We start from the raw sequence: 24,348 nt of genomic DNA, 5'->3' as shown, positions 1-24,348 counted from the left end.
GGATGCTGGAGTGGTGGTAGGGCTTACAGAGCAGCAGGCAGCAATACGGATGCAGGGCAACAGCAGCATTGACAGAGCAGAGGGAGAGCTGGGAAATTGTGCAGTTCAAATAGACCGCCAGTTTGGAAGGGTGCGCTTTGTTAGTGATGAAGTGAGGCTGGTCATGTGTGTATATCAGCGCAGCTCGAGCTGACTGGCTGATCTAGCTCGCAGGCTTTGCTCCATTAGTCGTCAGTTTACTTAATGATAGAAAAAGGTGCCTTAAGGGAACCACTGACCTAAGCCATTGTCTATTTTACTCTAAATGGGACCATCATTGACTAAATGAACACCATGCTGTATGGAAGAAGACTGAAACTAGAGAGTAAGACCACAACTCATTAGAAAACTATTTACTGAGCTCATTAATCAAGTGAGAAGTCGGCTCGTATACCCATTAGACTTTATTTTATCAGACTTGGAGCCGCCCCCTGCTGGCCTTTACATAGAATGCAGGTTTAAGACACTTCCGTGTTGGCTTCACTTCACAGAACCAGAAGCTCTGTCCACTATAAACAGTATAGTGTCAGTGGTTTTGATCCATACAGCTAAACAGATGCTGCGTTGCCACAGCGACAGACAGAAGCTATCCTCTGAGCTCTGACTCGACAGGCTGTCTGCAGACATAGATGACAGGCCTGCTGTCATGCATTTCCTGTTGCCATGTTGTTATTTAATAATCTATCATAACAGTATCAAGTATAATCACAAAGGATCAAACATAATCTTGGGCAGCAAAGGAAAATGAAAGCTTGGGTTCCCTTTTAGATAATCCTATAGACAGCATTCTGACAACACAACAGAGCTCATCAACTTCTACTGCCCCGTGTACATTAATACTGTCCACACAGCTGCACTCCACAATATCCACGGGTTTACTCGGTAAAACTGAGGACATACCGATGGTGTTCAAACTGCAATACATAATGAATGTGAGGCATGAAAGAATGAATGTGGAGCACAGATACTAAACACAGAGGAGCTCCACCGATTTTACACATCAAGACTTGACTTTAACTTGGCTCTAATGAATCTAGTGATGTCATCATGGTTATCTTGAGACTACTGGTAAATGAAGCCAACATGGAAGTCACCAAAAATGAAAGGCTTAAAATTATGAATAATTAAGGGAGTGGCAGCTTTGAGTGACAGGTGGGTGTGTCACAGGTGGCTGTTTTCAGTAACCAGGTTTCATTCAGCCCGCCTCAGCTCCACCCACACTCCACCTCTTTGCCAGCAGTGTCAGCACTGCCAAGATGGCGACGGCCAGAGTTGACCACACTGAGCTTCACAAAGGCTCTTCAGAAACCTATCGGGGACATCCATTTTTAATTATACAGTTTGGTGTTTACCGGGCATTGGTGAGCCAATGGAGAGATGCTATTAAGTTGCATTATGAGAAATGTGGGATCTAGGGCTTTAGAGCTCGACTCACACTAGGGATAAAAGTCAGGATACCTTGGACTGCTGTATCAGTTTTGGCTGGACCAGCAGCCAAATCTGTCTGTTGAACATTTAGTATTTCCCTTCCACAAAGCTGGGGGGACTATCCTTGTGGAAGTACTAAATTGCTGCACTACACCTTGAAAAACAATAACTATATTTTGTGCAGATAGCTGATACTGTTTATGTACAGTGTTCATGACATTTTCCATTTTAGAAGGAAAAAGGAATTGTGTTGTTCTTAGGGAGCAAAAGTCTGAAACAGCAACTGGACTATAATCTAAATGATTAAATACTATATGGAGGCCCAAATCTGCCAAGGGAAAAAGGTCAACATCGAACATAAAACCTCTGGCTCTCTTGTCATAATTCTGATGCAGATTGTAATAAGTTGACTTTACATTACATTTACTTTACAAAAATGTAAACCTCACTGTTTAAGGCAATTGGTTTCCTTAAACAGTTTGAGTTGAAATAACTCACCAGGTTTTCCAGTGTGACTTTTATTAACATTGTTTTACACTTTAAATGATCAAATAAAAAGCAGATGCAAAAGACAATTTACTACAGACTTTGACAGTTTAAATAGCAATGACAAACAGCACCCTCAATCCAGTGCCGGCCCGTGGCATCGGCAGTATAGGCAAATGCTAAGGGCGCCGTCCATCTAGGGGGCGCCACAATGGGGAAAAGGAAAAAAAGGTGCAACTTTAAATGTTTTTATACTAAAACTAGTTGGTGCTATTATTTCTTAGTCCGGAAAAAATAATTTAACTGCATAGCAAAGCCTATTAAACAATAATAAGACTTTATTAAGCCCCCCGCCCCCCCTCCTCCTCTACCTGCTCTCTGAGAGATGGTGGAGTTTTATGATGTCACCCCAGAAACCATTAACAATGGCAAAACCACCAAAAAAAGAAAAGAAGAGGAGGAAAAACGCAACAAAGACAGAGGTAGAGTGAAGATAATGTGATGAAATGATTTGTCTGTTGCAGAACGATAGTAACCTTTAACCTTACACGGTGTGCTAATCAATAAATAGCGTTTTTAACATCAGTTCATGTTATGGAGGGGCCTATAATATGTATAATACTCCCACCTTCTATTTCTCAGGGACATTTGTAAAGAGTAGATCTATTCAGCAGGTGTTTACATTTGTCTACATTTTTATTTGTATTTATTATTGGTTAGCTATCGTTGCTCTGCTTGTAACAGTCAGTCAAATGCTATTCCTTTCACACACCTTTATATATTAGAGTTGGAAGCCTTGTTGTTTGTTGTGTTACAGTTCAGTATTGTCTAAAGTGTGTTTATAGTGTTATTTTACATCCTTGTTAAAGTGCACATCATTAATGTTAATACATTCCCATATGTTATATTATACTGCAGTTCACTGCTTCTTTACATTCTGCTTATCAGCATTTCACTGTAATGACAATAAGATTAAATCTCATCTAATTTACATATCAGAACAAATTGCACTGTATATCATTCATGTACAGTACAGTGAAAGTAATGTATCTCTTAGGTTTTTCATTTTTATTATTTAATTTTATTCTTGGAATCATTTCTTTTATTATTAGACTGTAACACCCAATGGTGTCTCTTACTCCTCTTCTCTCTTCAGATGCACTGTTGAAATATCTAAATCCACCTCCTGCAAATCCTGAGCCATCTACAGTCATCGCCGCTTCAACAGCATCAAGTGATCCTCCTGTCGCCTCCACCTCAGAAGAACCCAGGGATGCAGCATCAGGAATAAAGGCTGCATCAATAGACCCTGCTGACTGGCCATCTCCGCTAATTTATTATTTTCTTGTTAACTGTTTTGATTGAGCAACTTGTTTCTCTAAAAATAAAATAAAATGTCAAAGACAACGCTATTCAGTTTCTTGCGTGAGTGTATGTATGTATATAACTGGCAGTGGAATTTACTGCGATGCAAGAGGAGCGCCACATAAAATCTTGCCTAGGGTGCCAAATTGCTTAGGGCCGGGCCTGCCTCAATCAAATTAGTCTGTATCAGTCCATTGCTGGACAACACTGATTTGTTGGGAAAGAGTTAAGAGGAGTAAGTCACTTATGAGGGGCGGCAGTAGCTCAGTGTGTAGGGACTTGGCTTGGGAACCCTTGAGCAAGGCAACCTAACCCCAAAAACCTGCGCTGTTAATGTTGCAGCCCATCACTCCACCATCTCTCTCCCTGTTTGCATGTCTACAGTGCATGAAAGTGTGTATTTCAGCCTGTGTGTGTGTGTGTGTGTATAAAAAAAAGAGTGAAAAGAACAATTTCCCCTAGGGGATAAATAAAGTATATCGTTTTCTTATGTCAATGTAAGGTATGAGGGTCATTTAACAGCTCAACTTGGGAAGAAAACAATACTGAGGACCAACTACGACTGAGGTGGCACAACTCCAGATCCAGTACCATGAGCCTTAAGTCACTGTTAACAATAAAGGAAAGACTATGGAGCAAATATCATGGTGATGGAGTGCATATAACCCCAGTGACACGCCTGTACTCACAGCCATAGTGTGCATGGACACTCTCTGGATTAAGAGATTGTTGCATAACTCCCTATACATATTGGTAATTGGTAATGTGCTTGTCAAATCTATATCCTGCTGAGTGTTTCAGATTATACTGTAGGCCAATGTCATCACTGCAAATGCAAGTCAACATCAGTACTATTGTGACATTTGACCAACTATACATCATCAGCACATTGTACAGGTTCTAAAGGGTCCATCTGTGCAAAGAACTAATAAAACATTACAACATATGTTGTGTTACTGTTAGTTTTCGTCCCTCATCCACTTCTGACCATTCACATTTTGCACATGGGCATGCAGATCTGGATCCTCAATTAGTGCTGTCAGCTGTTACCTGTGCACTTACTAGTGAAAGACTCCGCTCTCACCAGGCGGGAAAATCGTGCTCTGCGCTCCTGCACAGACTCCACCGAGCGCACGGAGAGCAAATCCGAGCCATCTGACGCGGAGGATTTGTAGGTTTAGGCGAAATTCCCCCCCGCCCCCCTGTGAGATTAAATACCGTGGCATCCATGTATAGATTCTCATTATGTTTACGGCATCTGCAGAATGCCCGTCCTGTGCGGCAAAAGTTGTGGAAGCAGGCTGCAGTTCTGAGACTTTTGGAGAGGGCTGGCACCGCTGGACACCATGCACACGGATGTGGTGCTGCTCAACCTGCTGGTTTGGATGGTCGGTGTGTCTGGGCAGACGCGTCCGAAAGGTCAAATACTGCAGCCATACAGTCACCTCAGGTCAGTTAACTATGAGAGAAATGCAGGAGAGGCTCTAATGTGCTGTGCGTAAATACGCGTGTAGCTGAAAAATAGTAATTTTAAGCAAATAAATCGTGCGTAAAATCTTAAATGTCACACTTTTGTTTAAACAAAAGAAAAATTCTGCTCGAGGATTGCTCCCGTTTCTTCTGCAGCCTGGTTACACCTATTAAAGAAATTCTCAAACACGCATGGGTGCTTTGGAACAAGTCAAGCATGGAAGCTGGCAGCTCCATCTTCATTTAAGAACGTTTATAAAATAATCTGATCTGCGTTTGGAAAAACTACAAGATAAATAAGAGGCAATACAAGATTAAACTATTGAGCTCAGTTCATTCTGAACAAAACAGACTTCTTCAGGAACTTTCCATCAGTCCTCATCAGCAGAGTGAGTTTGCTCAGCTGATGACTAAAGTTCCTCTGGCTTCTCCAATATGCTTATATCACAATACAAGATTATGTTTGAGATCTGCTGTCTGCTGTTGTGTAACCACCTCACATGTTTTATATATCCTTTACCATTGCATTGCTAATTTAAGTGTCTGCAAAAAAGGCGTCTTTCTCAGCCTGAAATGAGTACAAAAGCTCATTCTTGACCTAGGAAATAGTAGTTTAGCAGAATAAACTCGACAGACCATCTACCTATCTGCTGATGAAGTTGTTAGATGTAGTTGAAACCTATAGAGAAGCTTGAGTTTTGTCAAAAATGTGTCCTTTTCCCAAAAATGTGCCCTCTTGACTGGTTTGGGAGGATTCTTTTTCACATTGCATTCGGTCGAAAGGAAGCAGAAAGGATTTTCCCTCTTCTGTCGGGCCACTGTCATGATGATGTAATGTTATTATTCATTCTGATTCTGATTTAGGGATTGCATCAGTTTGACAGTGGTCCCATAAGGCTTCTATATCAATATTTATATAATATTTTGGGGTAAAATGCTTTAAGTCAGATTGATCTTTAACTTTAATTGTGTGTTTGTTTTTTTGAGGTGGAGAGAGAGGCTGTAACCAGGGGCATTTCCAGACTTTGTTGCCTGGGGCAGCACAAGTGGGGCACTGATTTATGCAAGGGTGGCATGAAGTATGGGTCTCAGCTTTCCAGTCTTTCCCAATTTATACAATTCCAGCAGTGTTTATGGACCCCAGTATGCAGAAATATTCAAATACACTAGGTGAAAATAATACATTTATACATTTATATTTACACAAACTGTATGGGATTAGCATACAGTAGGCATGTCTGCAAAGGGGAGACTCGTGGGTACCTATGGAATCCATTTTCATTCAGATATCTTGAGGTCAGAGGTCAAGGGATCCCTTTGATGACCTTTTTTTCCATAGGCAAAATTTTGCCCAACTTTGGAGTGTTATTTAGCCCCCTTCTTGACATACTATCATGACATGGTTAGTAACACTATCTTCTAGGTTAAAAAACGGAGCCCAATACAGCCTATGAAAGACACTGTGGAGTGGAAGAGGTAAGAATAATGTGGTGGCACTTGGGGTGGCCAATTAGATTTCAGGGGTCCCACTTCCTGTATGTGCACACTGAAAGTTGCAATTATATTCCTCTAGTAGCTCAAAAGCTGCCATATTAGGACAGCTTAATTAAGTAATATTAATATACACACATAACACACAATGTTGTTATATGTTTCTGCAAGACAGCCTTGAGATAAGGTATGGGGTATCTCTTCAAGTCCCATCTCATATCAGTGTATATTAATGAATCAATCAAATTAAGTGCAACACCTGGAGATTGAATCTGGTGCCTTTGGGGACCCTGAGGTCAATCTTGCAAAACAGTTGATGCTCATCTTATGCTTACCTGCTCCCTATTCAAATTCTGATGTGTTATGAAATTGTTACCAACAATAGTAAATATGATTATTTCTGGGATACTGCTGTTGTTTAGATCAGTGGTTCCCAACCTGTGGTCGGGACCCCCACTATGGGTCACCAAAGCTTCACAGGGCTTTGCGAGGCCTTATAGATTTTAAGTGCTGCAAGAAAACTTAGTATACAGAGTAGGCCTTAGACTTGACCTGCTTACTGTACAGCTGGGGTTACTATGGAATGAGGACAGAGTCATCCTACATGCTCGGTAATCAAAGCTCTGTTTTTAGCTGACAGCAGCAAAAGGTGACATGTGCCTGGTTGGTTGAAAATCACTTACTCTGATTACGTAACCTGTAATCTAAGTGTGTTAATGTGCTTTCTGAATTATTGCCATTGTTGTTGTGCCTTTGGGAAAGGTCAGCTGGGCGGAAGGAAGGCCAGCAATTAAATGTCATTTTTAGTAGTACAAATGTAAAACATGTTATACTATCTTACAGATACAATTTGGATTTGAGAAGCTCAGTTGATATGAATGGTTGTAGCTGGACATTTGTTTCTCTTGTCTCCTATTAAATTAAAGCCATATCTTGTTTAATGGAAAGGTGATGGAAAACCACAAGTTGTGGTACTGGTTCTGTTGTTTTCTACAAAATCTACTACACTCTACTCCCTCCAGTCAGAAGTAAGTTTTTCTTACAGTTGGATGTGTGATCTTCATTGTTTTGTCATTCCAGGATTGGAGTGGGGTTAGGTTGCCCAATGATGATATATCTAACCCTTAAATGCATACTCTTTAGCAAATCAGGACTATTGAGTCATTCATTTTATTCAACAAGCACTTGACTCAATAAACAGAACAATGTTCTGGAGTCAACATGACAAAGAGCATTGTTTTCTAATGGTAGTAGTTTTTCTGGCCAAATCTCCATCTTTTGAAGCCAAAAGATCTCACAGACTTCACACTTTTTTGGAAAACCTCAGCCTACAACGGTTGTAACGAGTGGCGCCACCAAGGGGTGGCCATGGTCACCCTGATAAAATCAACTGCCAATAACAATAACAACTGCATAGCCAGCCAGCTTCTTTTGACTGCCCGTCACAATAGATTCTTGGTAACAAGTCACACTTCTTGGCTTCTTGGTATGTTCTGTATTGCCCATTTTAATTTACATTGTCAGCCAAGATAGATAGTTGACTGTTGAGCCAAGCCACCAACCCAAAGTGTCTTTCTATCTTTCTTTCTTGGCTCTGATTGGTTGTTTTCATCCAGGCCTGATGGATTCCTGCAAATGCCATTAGGAGCACTGGGAGGAGCCAGAGGAACCTGATTTTTTCACAGATTATCTGTCTCATGTACTACTGTCAGGATAGAGTGAAAGTTTCAAATGTGATAAAAAGTTATTTTTATAAAAATACCTACTGTAGCTTTAAACTACTCAGTATCCTCAAGTCAACTTAAGTTTTAGGTTAAAAGGTCATGAAGATAACCAGACAGTGTTCTGACAGCTCATCAGCTCTTTGACCTCTCAGTGATTTATCCGCAATCACATGCTTAATCATCTCCAGTTCCACTACATCCAAGCTGATGAGTTATGGTAAAAGCACTATCGCTGTAGAAAGAAAAGAGTAGTCTAACCGTCCGGTTCTAAAGAGTTAACCTTTTCCCGTAATACACCTACATCTCTTCTCCAACATCTGTCTGTAGGTGTGAACACATACTGCAAAGACAAGAGCCGGATGCAACAGCCTCAGTCAGCCATGAGTACAACGAATATACTATTTTCTCTTTTTTTGCTGCAATTTTGTGGGTGGCCAGTGGAGATCAGATGGTCAAAAGAAATCTTTCAACATTAGATTTAGCCAGCAGTGATTAGTTTCCTCTCGATGCAGCAATAAGTAGTAAGCAGCCTGTGAGTTAATCATGTTTCCTCATCAGTGACCATATCTGTTCTTTGGAATGTGATGTTCATATGCAGTTTAAAGGCAAAAACAAAATTGTGTTATATATCTGTTATATAAACAAATATCTGTTTTCGACATCTTTCAGCTATTTTTCTCTTCACCTTTTACAGACATGACAACTGCCACCTGCTACAAAAGAGTACAGACAATATCCAATAAAACAGTGTAATATACAGCAGATCATGAATATCCACAATTATAATAGCAATCTTGACTGTAGTTGTTAATATATCTCCCTTTGGATTGGCTGATTGACAGTGCCTTGCTCACCACAGCAGGGCAAAAATAAGAAAATCTTGCTTGCAAGAGCTTTACAAAGACAATTAAACAACATGTTTTGTTCCCTGGTGTTCGCACGCAGAAGTTCTCAGTCTTACTACAACCCCCTGCTGTGCAGAGCTTACTGCCTGAGGTAGCTCAGTGAAGGGGCACGATAACTCAGCAGTCTGTCATTTCCATGAGATTCTCTCAGTGTGAGGTTATACAATTAAAACAATTGTTCTAATTAAGCTATCTAATTCCCCACAGGGGTCAGTGGAGAGAGTCCAGATTATCTTATTTAAAGCTACAGTAGGTATTTCTATAAAAATAACATTTTGTCATATTTGCTAAAACTTTCACTACATCCTGACAGTAGTACGTGAGATAAATAATCCTCCTAGTGCTCCTAATGGCTAGAATTTGCAAGAAAGATGTTGAATTTTGAGTCTCATTCACAAGTTGTCAAATAAAGATGCTTTGGGTCCCAATGGTTCAAGCCACCAACCCAAGCATCTGTGTTTGACAATTTGGGAATTAACCTCAACAATCAACTATCTTTCTTTGCCCTGATTGGTTGTTTTTGTTCCAGTGGATTCTTGCAAATGTTGTTAGCAGCACTAGGAGGAGCCAGAGGAACTCGATTTTTTCACAGATTATCTGTCTTGTGTTCTATATATTCATCTAGTGAAAGTTTCATCAAACTGGAAATATAAGTTACCTACTGCAGCTTTAACCAACTTGTTTAGAACATTATCGTACCATGGGTGAATCAGAATTTTTCTCTGTTGTTGATAGTTTTTAGCTGTTTATGTAATCATACCATCATGTCACAGACCTCCCAGATCTCTATTCTGTTTTCCAATATTACTTAAAGATTACTTTTAAGATTTGCCCAACTTAGCATCAGTGTATAATATTGCATAAAACCATGTAATACAGTGGTGTGAAAAAGTGTTTTCCCCCTTCCTGAGTTCTTATTTTTTTGCATGTTTGTCACACTTAAATGTTTCAGATCAAACAAATTTAAATATTAGACAAAGATAACACAAGTAAACACAAAATGCAGTTTTTAAATGAAGGTTTTTATTATTAAGGGGGAAAAAAAATCCAAACCTACATTGCCCTGTTTGAAAAGGGGATTGCCCCCTAAACCTAATAACTGGTTGTGCCATCCTTAGCAGCAACAACTGCATTCAAGCGATTGTGATAACTGGCAATGAGTCTTTCACTTCACTGTGGAGGAACTTTGGCCCGCTCAGCTTTGCAGAATTGTTGTAATTCAGCCACATTGGAGGGTTTGAGCATTAACGGCCTGTTTAAGGTCATGCCACAGCATCTCAATGGATTTAAGTCCGGACTTTGACTAGGCCACTCTGTTTTTTTTACACCATTCAGAGGTGGACTTGCTGGTGTGTTTCTGATCATTTTCCTGCTGCATTACCCAAGTGTGCTTGAACTTGAGGGTCACAAGCTGATGGTTGAACATTCTCCTTCAGGATTTTCTGGTAGAGAGCAGAATTCATGGTTCCATTAATTACGACAAGTCGTCCAGGTCCTGAAGCAGCAAAGCAGCCCCAGACCATCACACTACCACCACCATGTTTGACTGCTGGTATGATGTTCTTTTTATGAAATGCTGTGTTAGTTTTATGCCAGACATAACGGGATGCACACCTTCCAAAAAGTTCCACTTCAGTCCACAGAATATTTTCCCAAAAGTCTTGGGGGATCATCAAGATGTTTTTGTAAGATGAGTCTTTGTGTTCTTTTTGGTCTGCAGTGGTTTTCGCCTTGGACCTCTCCCATGGATGCCATTTTTGCCCAGTCTCTTTCTTATTGTTAAATCATGAACACTGACCTTAACTGAGGCAAGTGAGGCCTGCAGTTCTTTAAATGTTGTTCTGGGTTCTTTTGTGACCTCCTTGATCACTCGTTGATGCACTCTTGGAGTAATTTTGGTAGGCCGGCCACCCTGGGAAGGTTCACCACTGTTCCAAGTTTTCTCCATTTGTGGATAACGGCTCTCACAGTTTTAGAAAATGGCTTTGTAACCCTTTCCAGACTAATAGATGTCAATGATTTTGTTTCTCATCTGTTCTTAAATGTCTTTACATTGCACCATGATGTGTTGCTTTTTGAGATATTTTAGCCTACTTCACTTTGTCAGACAGGTTCTATTTAAGTGGTTTCTAAGTGGTTTAATTGGATAGCTTTTTTCCCTTAATAATAAAAACCTTCATTTACTGCAACTGCATTTTCTGTTTACTTGTGTTATCTTTGTCTAATATTTAAATTTGTTTGATGATCTGAAACATTTAAGTGTGACAAACATGCAAAAAAATAAGAAATCATGAAGGGGGCAAACACTTTTTCACACCACTGTATGTTCTCTCCTTTCAGATCCAGAAGAGAAATGCCTTTGACAGAAGAACCCCGTCGCAAGATTGGCAGGTAAGACGTGTGTGTGTGTTTGTGTGTGCGTTTTAAAAACCTTTCTCTAGTTCAATTAGAACAATAACAGAGGCTATACAGGAGAATCTTATAGTGGAGATTAAAGCAGCGTAACTCGACATAGAGGCACATGGTCAACGTTTTAATCACACTATTGTTTGCAGTATGTACTGAGGAGGATGGGACGCTTCTATGTATCTTACTAAGCCCAATATAATCCATTCTTATCTGTCAGAATGAGGAAATTCATAAGATTATTCACTGCATAAACTCGATATGATGACAACAAGCTGCACTGCACAAAATCACACTGCTGGGTCACCGTCAACTGTATACAACACTAAAAAGCTTGTTATCAGTTGCTAAATAGATCAAGCAGCCATCAGAGTGTTCACATACACAGGAAAATACATACATTCCTAAACAGAGTCTAATCAAATGACTACACAATAACTGCAGCTCACTGCATATAATCATGCACAATGGGGAAGAAATGTGATCCAAGTGATAGACCATGGCTGGGTTGTTGGTGCCAGATGGGTGGTTGGAGTATCCAACAAACACCTGATCTCCTGGGATTTTACAAAAACATCCAATCAGCAGTTACCCTGTGGATGTTGTTCATCAGCAAAGTCAGAGGACAAAGGCCAAACTGGATTACGCTGACAGGGAAACACGTTCTCACTCCCAACTCGTTAAATACAGCGCCTTGGTCAGTGGCCCTTGCTGAGCTTGCTGAGAAAGATTTCAGCGAGTTTAAGAGGTCAGCTTGTTTTAGGCACAAAAAGTACTTGGTTAGGTTTAGCCATCATGTAACTCAACTAACCACACATTCCAACAGTGCTGCACAGAAGAGTTCCTTCTCCTTCCTATTAGCACTCCGGTCCACTCCTGTCAGCTAAAAACACAAAACTGAGGCTACAGCGGACACAGACACCAGAACTGAACTGTAGAGGATTAAAGGAAACTTGCCAAACCGCGATCGAGTTTACGTGGACCAGCACCTTTAACGAAAGTTCCTAGCACCTTGACACAAAAACTTCAGCAGTTTCCGGCTCAAATTCCAGAACTAGAAAGGTGCACCTGTGAGAATATTCTTTCAAATTGAAATATGATTCTTGCTTAGATGTGTCAGTGTCAATATTTCAACACATGCTCATTCCATGAACAAGTTAGCAATAATAAATAAGCAAATTCAGTTACACTTCAAAATAAAGCTTGCTGAGGTTGCTGTTTGGTTAGGCTTAGGCAGCAAAACTACTTGGTTAGGTGCCTAACAAGTCAGTGTTGACTTTTGGTTTCCCATGGGACATCCCACATGGGACGGTCTCCTGGGTTAAAGTACTCTGTTTGTTTGAGCCATCCATCCACCCCACCATCCTTATAGCATATTGTTTATATAAATATATTTAGACAAAGACAACGTAGGCAAGTTGAAATATGCTGATCAGTTAGATTAAGGCAACATTCTAGCAGAACTTCACAAGCATGCTGCTGGAAGGTGATGGGTGTGGCACCTCAGAAACATGAAGGCCAGTTTGCTTCTCAGCATTTCAGTTGATATGTCAAATTTAGTGCAATTATGTGAAAACCTTTGTAAACACTGGATAAGCTAGAGAGAGACAGCAGAAAAGGTTTCATTCAGTAGTTGCACAGAAGGACTGATAAACTTGGTGCATATTAGGAATGTAGTGTTATGTAAGTACAAAATGCTAATGATACAGTTGCAGAATTGTTCATCTTTCTGACCCTGAGCTTCATATGTAGAAATAAACTTTTTTTCAGCCCCATATTGAAGAGGAGTCCAGATAAAACTAAAGCCTGGGGTACAAAGACAGAGCACCTGCTGAGGATAGACGACCATGAATTTACAATGCGACCAGGATTTGGAGGTAAGAAGGTTCAACCTCTCAACTAAATGGAGCGGTGTCAATAAATGCAGGCAGCCAGCAGACTGAGATCTCTATCCAAAGAGTCTTCAGTTTAATTCAGTGTCCAGACAAGTCATTAGCCACATGAAAGTGTTCTTTTAGACTTTACACTAAACCCCAACCCACATCTGATCTATACGCTCATCTGAATGTGGGAGGTAGGCGTGTCCGGTACTGGCTTGTAGAGATGACATAACAGAGCAGGATTATGTCTGAGCCATGCTGCTGTGGGCCAGTGATTAATTACCAAGCAGCCCCAGTCTGTAGCTTTAGGTTATAATAACTCCTGTCTTAATCTGCCACATGAAAGCCCAAATCTGTGTGCTTTTTAAATTCTCACACTTGCATTTCCCCTATAAATACGGAATCTCACGTGGAGTTCTTGGAAAGCCTTTACTCCATTAGCAGCAGACTGTTATTGGTACTAATTACATCAGGAAATCTGATCTGGATTGAGTCTGATTAGTTACTGGAGGCTTCATATGCTAAATGTTGATGTTTTTTAAAGGAAAATGGAGAGTTTGCACTGTAAGTGCAAGGTGTTATGTAAAAAAATACAGCCATTAAAAAGGGAACGAGCGAGGGTGTTTTATGAGATGTTCACATGGCTGTCTTTTTTATAATTGGTTGGCTTAACCAACAGGTTGTTCGTCATTTCCAGCACAGCATGAAAACAGCAGAGAGTAAAAGTGAGAGGCTTGTGAAGAAACTCAAGCATCTAACAGTAAAAAACCCAAATATTTTTCTCAGGAGTTTGTTGACTGAACTCATGCTAAAATGTAAATTAATATTTGACTCTGTGTGTATTCAGGTGCCAAAGTGTTTCTCTATCGGCTGTAAAAATCCGGTGTCTTTTAAAATGTTTACTAATCACTAAGAGACACCAAACAAATACGTCTGTGCCACTTGTATAATTAAGGCTGTCCAACTGCATTTGAAATAGCTCCCTACTTCAAGTTTTGTAACTTGCTTTTAAGACTCACAATCATGCCCACTTGTGAATGACATGAAACATGAACTTTTAACTCAAGCTCTGTTTCCATTTCTTACTTTTTATGTGTACAAGTGAGTGCAACACCCTGAATGCTGAGAAGTAATTTGTATTTGCCATTTGTACCACTATGTCACAGGGTTTTTGTGCTGCCTTTGAGGGTAGGCCTGGGGAAAGAGCTTAGTCTGGGTTTACTTGGCTAGGATGAGATTATGGTTTGTGTTTAACTACTACTTTGTTAAGGTGAGGAACCATTGTTAAGGTTAAAAGTAAAATCCCTTCATTAAGTACCAAGTACGAAGGAGAAACTACGGTGGCAGTAAAACATACAAAAAATGCGAGCCAGTGTTCTGGCCTGCTGTAGAAACAGGCCGGATCAACATGTTTGCGGTGTCTGTAGATATAAACAGGTCATTCTAAGTTAACAAAAAGATTCTTATTTTCAGGTGATTATAAACTAATGAAAACATACCTATGAATATTAGATTCCATTTCTGACAATAGATCCTCCTAAATGTTACACACTGGACCTTTAAAGAAATGGCTTCTATAATTTTATTTTTTTGTCCTACAGCAGCTATCCTAGTTTAGTACAGGACTTTCCTCTGGGGGACCAGGATTTGAGTTCCCAATTGGGAGTCCCATGTGAAACCAGCAGTTAGTGTTGACTTCTATTTTTTAGACTTTAGTTGACTTTATTTATACTTTATTTTCAGTTTTCAGTCGCAGTTTGGTTAAGGTTTAGGGAACAAAAGGACAGTCCCCACCAACACAGCTGAGTATGAAGTATTGCTGCACCGAGGACAGAGAGCATGCTTGGTAGTACAAGCAGGATTTTAAGCCTGGGTGTGGTTTCGATAAAAGTAATGTAATTCCATAAGTCTTAGAGAAAGACAAGGACAGTGTTCACACTATACACTATAGCCCTAATTTTATACTAGTTCATCAGGAGGACTCAAAGAATTCTTCATGATTGTTGTCCTGTTTGAAAACATAGAGAATCTGAAGCCCTGTTAAAAAAAAAAAAAAAAAAAAAAAAACACCACTATAATGTCAGTTAGGATTAGAGTACTCACTCCACTGGCTCCTTGCCATTTTGGGGGGAAATCTGCACCAAACTGCTTTTATGGGGATTTGGATGAAAGAGAGCAGAAGCCATTGTTTGAAGCAAAAGGATTGGTATGAAAAGCTCCATATAAACACAAATAATCCAGGCAGTTCTGAATGAGGCACCTGGGCTACATCTGCACACTGTTACTGTCCACTGTTGTATTTTTAAGTAATACTCATATCAATACAAATTACAGGTTAATGCATTGTTGTGTACTGCTGCATATACTTCCAGGGCCTGCGGTTCCAGTTGGAGTGGATGTTCAGGTTGAAAGTTTGGATGCAATTTCAGAAGTTGATATGGTATGTATGGACCAAACTGTGTAGGACTATTTGTGTATATTGTTAGTTGAGATAGTAGTGTAACAGGCATGTATTTCCTTGTTTAAGGACTTTACTATGACCCTGTATCTGAGGCACTACTGGAAAGATGAACGTCTGTCCTTCAGAAGCAACACCAACCAGAGCTTGACCTTCGATAGTCGCCTGGTCAAGAAAATCTGGGTTCCTGACATGTTTTTCGTCCACTCTAAGAAGTCCTTCACACATGACACCACCACTGACAACGTTATGCTGCGGGTTTACCCAGATGGCAAAGTCCTCTACAGCCTCAGGTAATTCCCGCGGTCAGCAGGGCCCAACTAACCTGACTGCAGCAGGAACCATGTGGGAAGCTGTCGTTGGAAACTGTTTGGAAAAGGGCAGGCACTTTCAAAAAGTACTTGGCATTTTATTGGATGAACCACCTGTCTATCACCATCTATCATGGGCAAACTTCAACCAATCAGATCAATGAAATGAGCCATTGCTCTTTTTTCAATGACGTAATACTCTCCAGTTTGATATAACTGATGCTAGCAACATCTATGCTAACCTCTGTAGCAGCCGCCATTGTTGTTTTTGAACTTCTCACACACATTTCATCACACACACACACCTAGCATTAAACCATACCTGTACCTAGTAGTTCCTAATAGGATGCTGATTGGTCCGAACCACTGTGGCTGGACACAGGCACATAGCTTGAAGCCTGACAAGATGGATTCTTGTGTGGTTTTGTGATCTCGCGATTCCAGCTAACTCCCTGGGTTGGGGCCTAACACTTAATATGTCAGAACAACTGAAAGTGGCGGTTAAGTCAGGGACTGTTTACAGGAATAGTTCATCATTTTTGGAAATACACCTATTGGCTTTCTTTCCAAGAGTGACATGGAACTATTTCTTGGTAATCAATGGCTGTGAGTCAGTGCTTTTCCATCCATTGAAGAGTGGAAATGCTGAAAATGGTAAAAGACCAAATATCGTAAAAAAGAAACAGTGGTGCACTAAACACCCTGTCTTTTTCATACAACAGCGTTTAGAAAAACGTTGCTGCTGATTGGATAACACCTCTGACACACCCACCAAATGAGAGTAAATATACCTCATAGCCTGTAGCACACTATCTCATCACTTCACCTAAAAACCGTAGGAAAACACAGCTTTCAGACTGAACGTGGCCCAGATCTGTGTGGAGCAATGAGACTTTAACCTTCCCCAAAATAAAACAAAAGACACATAAATTCCATATTTCCATCATATTTTTAATGTGATTTACTACTGTTTCAGGTTTGATTGGCCTCCATTGTGTCCTGTTCTTCTCCAATGGTTTACTGGCACCAGACTGGAGAATTAGTTCCCCCAGCTGTTTATCTTGATACCCCCAACTCATAATATCTGCATAACTGTGGTCGGATCTGACAACTGACTGGGCAACAGGAACAGGGTTTGGTGTATGTGCTGCAGGGTTGTGGGAACAGGTTTGCAGATGGGTGGGGTAGCCAGGAGATGGGAAAAGAGGGGAAAGTTTGAGGGCATTTGGTAGATGGATGGAGAATGGAGGTAGTTTGTGGAAGTGGGGCAGGTTATGATGTTAGTGGGTGTTTCAGGGATGTAATTACCACTGGTTGTCCCGCCAAGACAAAGTGGCACCAGCTGCCACAGTACAAGATGTGTATTTAAGGGGATAACGCTCTGCCAATTATGGCCACTAATGCTGCTGAGCAAGACCTTGTAATTTTGCAATAGGAGGCTCCAAGCCAAGATAGTTGATTTTGTAATCCACATTACAGAGCCTGGCAGAGATTAACAGCTGGCCATCTGCCTCCTGTTGTGACCACCCCAGCATAGTGCTGCCTTCCTGACAGACCGGAACAGATATCAAAACAGATCTGAATTCACCAACATTCGCTACTGAAATATGTGAATGTTGATTGCTGATTGATAGCAGAAGCCTAATGATCAGTAGAAATGGTCGGATAAAGCTCTCATTAGCTTAAATCGGTGATCTAATTGGGATTCAATCTGACATCCTGATCCTGATCTTGATGTGGACTGTGGTACTTTGCTACCTGGTGGCTGTACTGTGTGTATGACAGAAGAGTATGTGATGGTTAACAGCAGATATAAGCATATTCATCACATGACCTGGGTTAATCTGTGTGGGGTTGGCATTGGTTGGAGATTTTCCAGACTAAGGCAGATTGGCATGTGAGGATGACAGTTTGTAGACCTGGCCCGTGGACCATGTGGCGTCCTCTTGTCCTGTGAGCTGAGATTATGTATTTTCATTTACTCCTCAAACCCCTGACTCACACAGTGTTTGCCTGTGAATATGGAGGGGTCAATCTCTGAAGGTTAGACATGCAAATAAGGAAAAGTCACTGCCTGCTCACTCACCTCCCCAGCCCCCTCCTTTGTTAGCATTTAGCCCAGAAGAACAACCTTGTTAACCCGATTACAGATACAGTGAGATTCTTTTGTGCTATGGAACAAATGCAACAGCAGTTCTTACCTATTGTATCTTTAAAAAATATCCCAAGAGTATAACAAAGAATTATTTCTCTGCAGTATTTTGTCATCACATGACGCTAATTGTCATTGCAGGGTGACAGTCACAGCTATGTGCAGCATGGACCTGAGTCGCTTTCCACTCGATACGCAAACGTGCTCTTTGGAGATAGAGAGCTGTAAGTGACTGATGTGAGCTCTCCTCTACAGTTACACAGTTTTTCATTATTGTGTGAATAATCTAGATTAAGGAAATGTTGTTAAATTGATTGGGGATGGTGTTTTTACTGCATTGTACAGAATCTTCTCTCTGGTGTTATAATGTGAGCCGCAGGTACTCTGTTTATGCTCTTTGTCTCTCCAGATGCGTATACAGATGATGATCTGATGTTGTACTGGAAGGAAGGTAACAGGTCATTAAACATAGATGAGAGAATTTCTCTCTCCCAGTTCCTCATCCGGGAGTTCCACACCACCACCAAGCTGGCCTTCTACAGCAGCACAGGTACTGACAGCTGTCTTTTGTTTCAGACCTACAGTATCTCAGGTCTATGCCACTCCTAACTTCCTCCCTGTCTCCAGGCTGGTATAACCGTCTGTACATCAACTTCACTCTGCGGCGGCACATCTTCTTCTTCCTGCTGCAGACCTACTTCCCCGCCACTCTCATGGTCATGCTGTCCTGGGTGTCCTTCTGGATCGACCGCAGGGCCGTCCCTGCCAGAGTGCCGCTGGGTGAGAGTGCTTGGCTGTAGTTAGCTATTTGGTGCAGTGGTTGCAGTCTTATTTCTTAGTTTCCTTTACCTAATTGAGGCTCAAAGAATAGAGGGTGTCATATGCTGAATAGATTGTTGAGCCCCTTGAGGCAAATTTATGATTCATGATACTAGGCTGTATCATACAGTCTACGGGCTGTATAAATAAAATTGACTTGACTTCTGGCTCTTGAGCTGATCTAGACAATTTTTCACATTATACATTTACATTTATCAAAGCCCACAACTTTCTAAAATGACACAATTTAACAAGTTTTAAATATATTTCAATTTGTGTGCACATCATGTATGGCAAAATGTAATAGCTATATATACGTTAAATAAATAAATAACATACATTTAATTAATCAAAGCAAATAAATCATAAATTCACTTCTACTAGATCACCAATAGAGCAGTCATTTTACCTAGCAGACAATCATAAAACAGATGTCAAACGGGACAGAAACAAAATAGAACTCAAGAAAATCAAGTCTTTCCAGCAATCACCAGTGGTCGAAATAAAAAGAGTTAGATGTGAAAATATTTAGATGCACCTGTCAAAGTAAGTTGATTAAAGGTTTTTGTTTTTGCCACTGACAGGTTCAGACTGTTTGTGAAGTGAGAAGTGTCTTGACAACATTATAGAAACCAATCACCACCAGACTCCATAGAAAACTCACCTAAACTGTCTTTGTTAGTCTTTCCACTGTTCCAACAATAATCAACGATGGTTTGGTGAAAATAAATCCTTAATTCACTAGTAAAAAACAGCAGTTTCAGTCGCTCTCACATGTGGCCAGGCCAGATTTGTAAATAAACCGCAGAAGGGCTGTGATAACAACACAGGCAGATGGAGTGTGACGTCATTCTCTGTTTAGGACACCATGACTTCACTATACTCTTGACATAGCTAATTGTTGTTTGCTGTTATATGTTTTAAATATCATATATAGAACGTTTCAATTATTATTTTAATGTAATTTTTTTGTGCACACACAAATGGAAAATGAAATTTCAATTTCATTAAGGATTACATTTAAAATTTTAAAATGACTTTTAAAATTACGTTTCAACTTCCATTTATTGTGACTTTAATATTGGCAGCCCACAACTTCCATTATCTTTCAATAGCAACGTCAGGTAACTATCAAGTCCAGTTTTTAGTCAACTAAAATATTTATTTGGCACTTTGTGTGAGTCAGTATTGCTACATACCTGACACCATAATTGTATTTTGAGTAAATAACTGGAAGCTGCAGCTTCTTGAACAGGGGCCTTTATCACTACAATTTGAACATAAAACACAAGACTTTTGTCACCTGCTCTGAACTTGTTTTGCTTTAGGAATAACTACGGTGCTCACCATGTCCACCATCATCACCGGAGTCAACGCCTCCATGCCCAGGGTGTCGTACATTAAAGCTGTGGACATTTACCTCTGGGTCAGTTTTGTCTTTGTGTTCCTGTCGGTGATAGAGTATGCTGCCGTCAACTACCTGTCTACTCTACAGGAACGCAAGGAGAGGAAACTCAGAGAGAGGGTTGGTGCCAGTCTCTCACCCTCTGTTATAATGCCCTGACTTTTTATTATGAGATCAAAATTTTAATTTGTCCAATATTTGATGGATTTTATGACCACATACCTGCCAAACTACAGACATTCCATCAGTCTTAGTCAGTGTTTAGAGCTGAGTAGCAAATGCTAGCATGTTAGCAACTACAGTGGTGAAAATGGTCGTTAATCATTACCACCTAAACATCAGCATGTAAGCATGCACAGGCACTGATACATATACAGCTTCATAGAGGTGCTAGCATAGGGTGACCATATTTTCAAACATTTAGTTTAGTCTCTTACAGGTATTTTTCAGGATTCGGGACATCCTGCTTGAAACAGTCCCAGACAAACCGGGACAATTACGGACAAACCGGGACGTCTGCTCACCTTATCTTTATTCAGAAATAAAAAATTACAGTAAAGTTAAGTTTGTCAAATTTAATATTACTGAAGTTATTAGTTTTCTTGAGTCCTTCTGTGATGAAACTGTACAATTACAAGTACTGTACTTTTCCCCAAAACAAGATTAAAGAGATTTTTTTTCTGAAGTGAAAAGTTAATTTACACATTTGGACACGTGTTTTGTGTAGCCATTAAGTACCTTTTGTCGCATTGCAGCTGCCGTGTACCTGTGGAATGGCCCATCCTGGCATGATGTCGGCCAGCTACAGCGAGGTGGATGCCAACACAACAGGGAACTACGGCATGCCAGAAGAGAACGGGGTGAAACGGGAGAGGATTCTGGTGCAGCTGGCCATGGAGAACGACCAGGTCACCGGCCATGTTGGCTCCAGCGCCTACAGCAACGTCTGGATTGACACGCATGCCATAGATAAATACTCCCGGGTCATCTTTCCTGGATCTTACATCCTCTTCAACATCATCTACTGGTCTATCTACTCCTAACAGATGGAACTCAAACAGAGCAAAGTCTGAACACTTCCAGCAGAAATGTGAAATATTTGCCTCCCTTAAGTGGAACAGATGCACTCAGGGTAGAGTAGAGATTTGTGCTCTAAATTTGCAGATTCAGGCCGTTGTGTGGAGAAGGGCAATCCAAAGAAAGACTGATGTGCAGTAGAGGACAGATCTGACCCCCCAGAAGTCCCGACATGAGCTAGATCAACACATTCTACTTCAACTCGGGTCTCTCCGAATTTTGACTGGACAGAAGCCCAGAGGATCTGGGAACAGGATCAATTAAAGTCAGACATAACAATTACCTTAATCACAGGACACAGATAGCACCATGATGGGTTCTTAAAAGGTGTTGAAAAGGAGCAGCGATGCCTGGAAATCTTTTAATTTGACTGGTTGTTATCTGCCACCTGTTAATTAGAACAGGTTCATTTCCCAACTGGTTCCAAGCTTAATAAACTCTCTAATCAAGGGCTTCTGTCCTCAGGTCCATTTGGCTCTGTTTGGTTTCGGTTTTGGTTTTTTTAAAGGACAGGTCCATCTTTTACACCTCGGACAGGTGCAACAACAAGTGCAAAATGGTGGGACTGTGGGGGGTTCACATGGCTCTGAAACAGCTGAGCCAATCACAATAAGCTATGATGGCTACTTCAGGAAATCTTCAGGAAACCATGCTGTTGTGTGGACAGTGCAATGTGTTTTTTTCGACAATAATGATAGTAGTATGATAGTAGTAAAATTGTTTAGTTTGATTGCATCAATCCAATACTATTTCACACATAATTATATTGTATTTCACGTTGTAAATGGTTACATCATATCATAAAAAATGCAAATATCTTTAAAAACAAATACTATAAGGCTACCTTAATTTCTGTCTCTCTCTCTCTGTCTCTCTCTCTCTCTCTCTCTCTCTCTCTGTCTCTCTCACCCCAACTGGTCGAGGCAGGCGGCCACCCACCCAGCCGGGATCTGTCCTAGGTTTCTGCCTTTTAACAGACAGCTTTTCCTTGCCACCATTGCCAAGGTCTTGCTCATGGTGGTACTGTTGGGTCTCTGTAAATAATGTTATAAAGAGTTCGGTCTAGACCTGCTCTATTTGAAAAGTGTCCTGAGATAACTTCTGTTAGGAATTGGTGTTATACGAATAAAACTGAATTGAATTGAATTGAACCTTCTCACTGCAGGCACAAGTGACCAAAATCAGATGTTTTTGTTCATATGACTTGACTCAAAGCTGTTTTTTAAATAACAAATCACATGGAATTTGATCTTTTTAATTCTGATTCTGGGGATATTTGGTCCAAATCAGGTACAGGTACCAGATACAGGTCTGATTTCTTTGCATTACGACCTCAGTGTGAATGTCATGTCAGAATTCGTGTGACTTTCATGTGACCGTGACCTGTTCACACTGGAATCTGATATGGACCACATTTAATAGATTTAGAATTGAGGGCTAAGGCTTGCTGTGTAAACGTAGCCTAACAGTCACTGGTACTAAAGCTGCAGTAGGTCACTTTTATAAAAATATTTTCTTGTCATATTTGCTGAAACTTTCTGTGAAAAATAACAAACAAAAACATATTATTTATTCTTCTTAAATGTAAAACTTTTGTGTCCTTGCTTAGGACAATCAATTTGTGGACTGTGGATGCTTTGTTTGCTCTTGACCACTCGTATAATGTCCTAAGAGGAGTAATAACTTCTACTACTCGAAGGTTTGAGAAGTTAGTAGTTTTCTGCTAATAAAACAAGCACAAATTGTGGTTTATATCTCGTTTCCTGCATAAGGCCCAAAGTGTCATTGGTTTGGACCAACTGAACCGAACTCCAGTGAAATCTAGAGAGACCTTAAGTTTTTGGACCAGTAAGGAACTCTGCAGCTGCAGCCCCGGATACTTGTACTTGATGTCCTGGCTCATGCATGGATCTTAATCTTACAGGTGGACACATCTGGATTCTGCTTTTGATATACCAAATGTAAATTCTTTTGTGTGGCTCAGTCATTGTGTTAGTTATTGTATTGTTCTTTTTTTAAGGATTTCATGGTTTAATTTTGTATCATTTGACCTGTTTCTGTACACTTGAGCTTACACTGAGACATTAGTGTAGATCTCAAATGGGATATTGGAGCTTTTTCTACTTTAATATCCCCATCTCTTGTACCTCCTTTCATCTACATAGTGTCATAACTAAGGATTGGCTCTGTGGTAAGTCAGTGTACATACTTCTCGTTTATAATGTTTTCCTGTTTACTGGAAGAACACCAATGACTTACTTAAAGGAACGGGGTATGCTGGCACTGCGATGCTCAACTTCTGACATGTGAGTCAAATAAAGTCTGTTTGATCAACAGATGAAAGGAGGCCTCTCTCGATCGGCATTTCTAAAGTTTTAAAAGGTTGGTTTTTCTGTTGCTTCTGTCTTGTGTAATTCTGCTGTAACATCTGTTGTGGCTTATGTAAAATTTCAGACAAAGCCAAACCGGCACACATGGTGGACAAAAAACTGAGAGCTTAGTAAAATCTGACATTTCACTATAAACAAAGTAAAATATCCTCTTTCTGCTGATTTAAAAAAAAAAGGGATTACATAAAAAGTCTGCTAAGATACAGTTGTAATGCTTGAGACCTCCACATTCAGCATCTATTCTTGGCAATTTACTGATTGCGTTATTAGTGGCTACGTTTCAAAGTTTTAAAGGTCCAGTGTGTAACATTTAGGAGGATCTATTGTCAGAAATGGAATATAATATTTACAGGTATGTTTTCATTACTGTATAATCACCTAAATATAAGAACTGTTGTGTTTTTGTTACCTTAAAATTAGCCTTTGATAAATTGTAGTTTCTTCTTTGTGCTCAGAGAGGGAGGGGGAAGCGAGGTAATTGCTAACTACATCCGCCAGGATTTGGCTGGCTTTTAAAATTGCAATGTATGTTGTAATGTTTT

General features: G+C 40.3%; 1 protein-coding gene across 2 annotated transcripts; it reads left to right on the top strand.

Annotated features, from left to right (window-relative positions):
* Positions 1–4,590: 4,590 nt before the first annotated feature.
* On the top strand, positions 4,591–24,144 carry LOC127368772 (gamma-aminobutyric acid receptor subunit rho-1-like). 2 transcript variants are annotated; one of them, XM_051409935.1, is made up of 10 exons: positions 4,591–4,768; positions 11,249–11,299; positions 13,085–13,191; positions 15,567–15,634; positions 15,722–15,945; positions 18,257–18,339; positions 18,525–18,665; positions 18,743–18,895; positions 20,263–20,360; positions 21,095–24,144. In XM_051409935.1, the coding sequence occupies exons 1-10, from the start codon at positions 4,665–4,667 to the stop codon at positions 21,380–21,382; spliced, it is 1,317 nt and encodes a 438-aa protein (XP_051265895.1). In that variant the 5' UTR covers positions 4,591–4,664; the 3' UTR covers positions 21,383–24,144. The 2 variants fall into 2 exon arrangements, with proteins under 2 accessions (XP_051265895.1, XP_051265894.1); XM_051409934.1 differs by having other exon boundaries at positions 20,263–20,459.
* Positions 24,145–24,348: the final 204 nt, after the last annotated feature.

Source organism: Dicentrarchus labrax, unplaced genomic scaffold (genome assembly GCF_905237075.1).
Source record: "Dicentrarchus labrax unplaced genomic scaffold, dlabrax2021, whole genome shotgun sequence".
In the NCBI taxonomy this organism is placed as follows: domain Eukaryota; kingdom Metazoa; phylum Chordata; class Actinopteri; family Moronidae; genus Dicentrarchus; species Dicentrarchus labrax.
This window is presented reverse-complemented; position numbering and strand designations above follow the sequence as displayed.

Coding starts and splice junctions, on each gene's coding strand:
- LOC127368772 (XM_051409934.1), top strand. CDS start 4,665: ATGCACACGGATGTGGTGCTGCTCAACCTGCTGGTTTGGATGGTCGGT. Junction 18,666..18,742: donor GGCCTTCTACAGCAGCACAG/GTACTGACAGCT, acceptor CCCTGTCTCCAG/GCTGGTATAACCGTCTGTAC. Junction 18,896..20,262: donor CCCTGCCAGAGTGCCGCTGG/GTGAGAGTGCTT, acceptor GTTTTGCTTTAG/GAATAACTACGGTGCTCACC.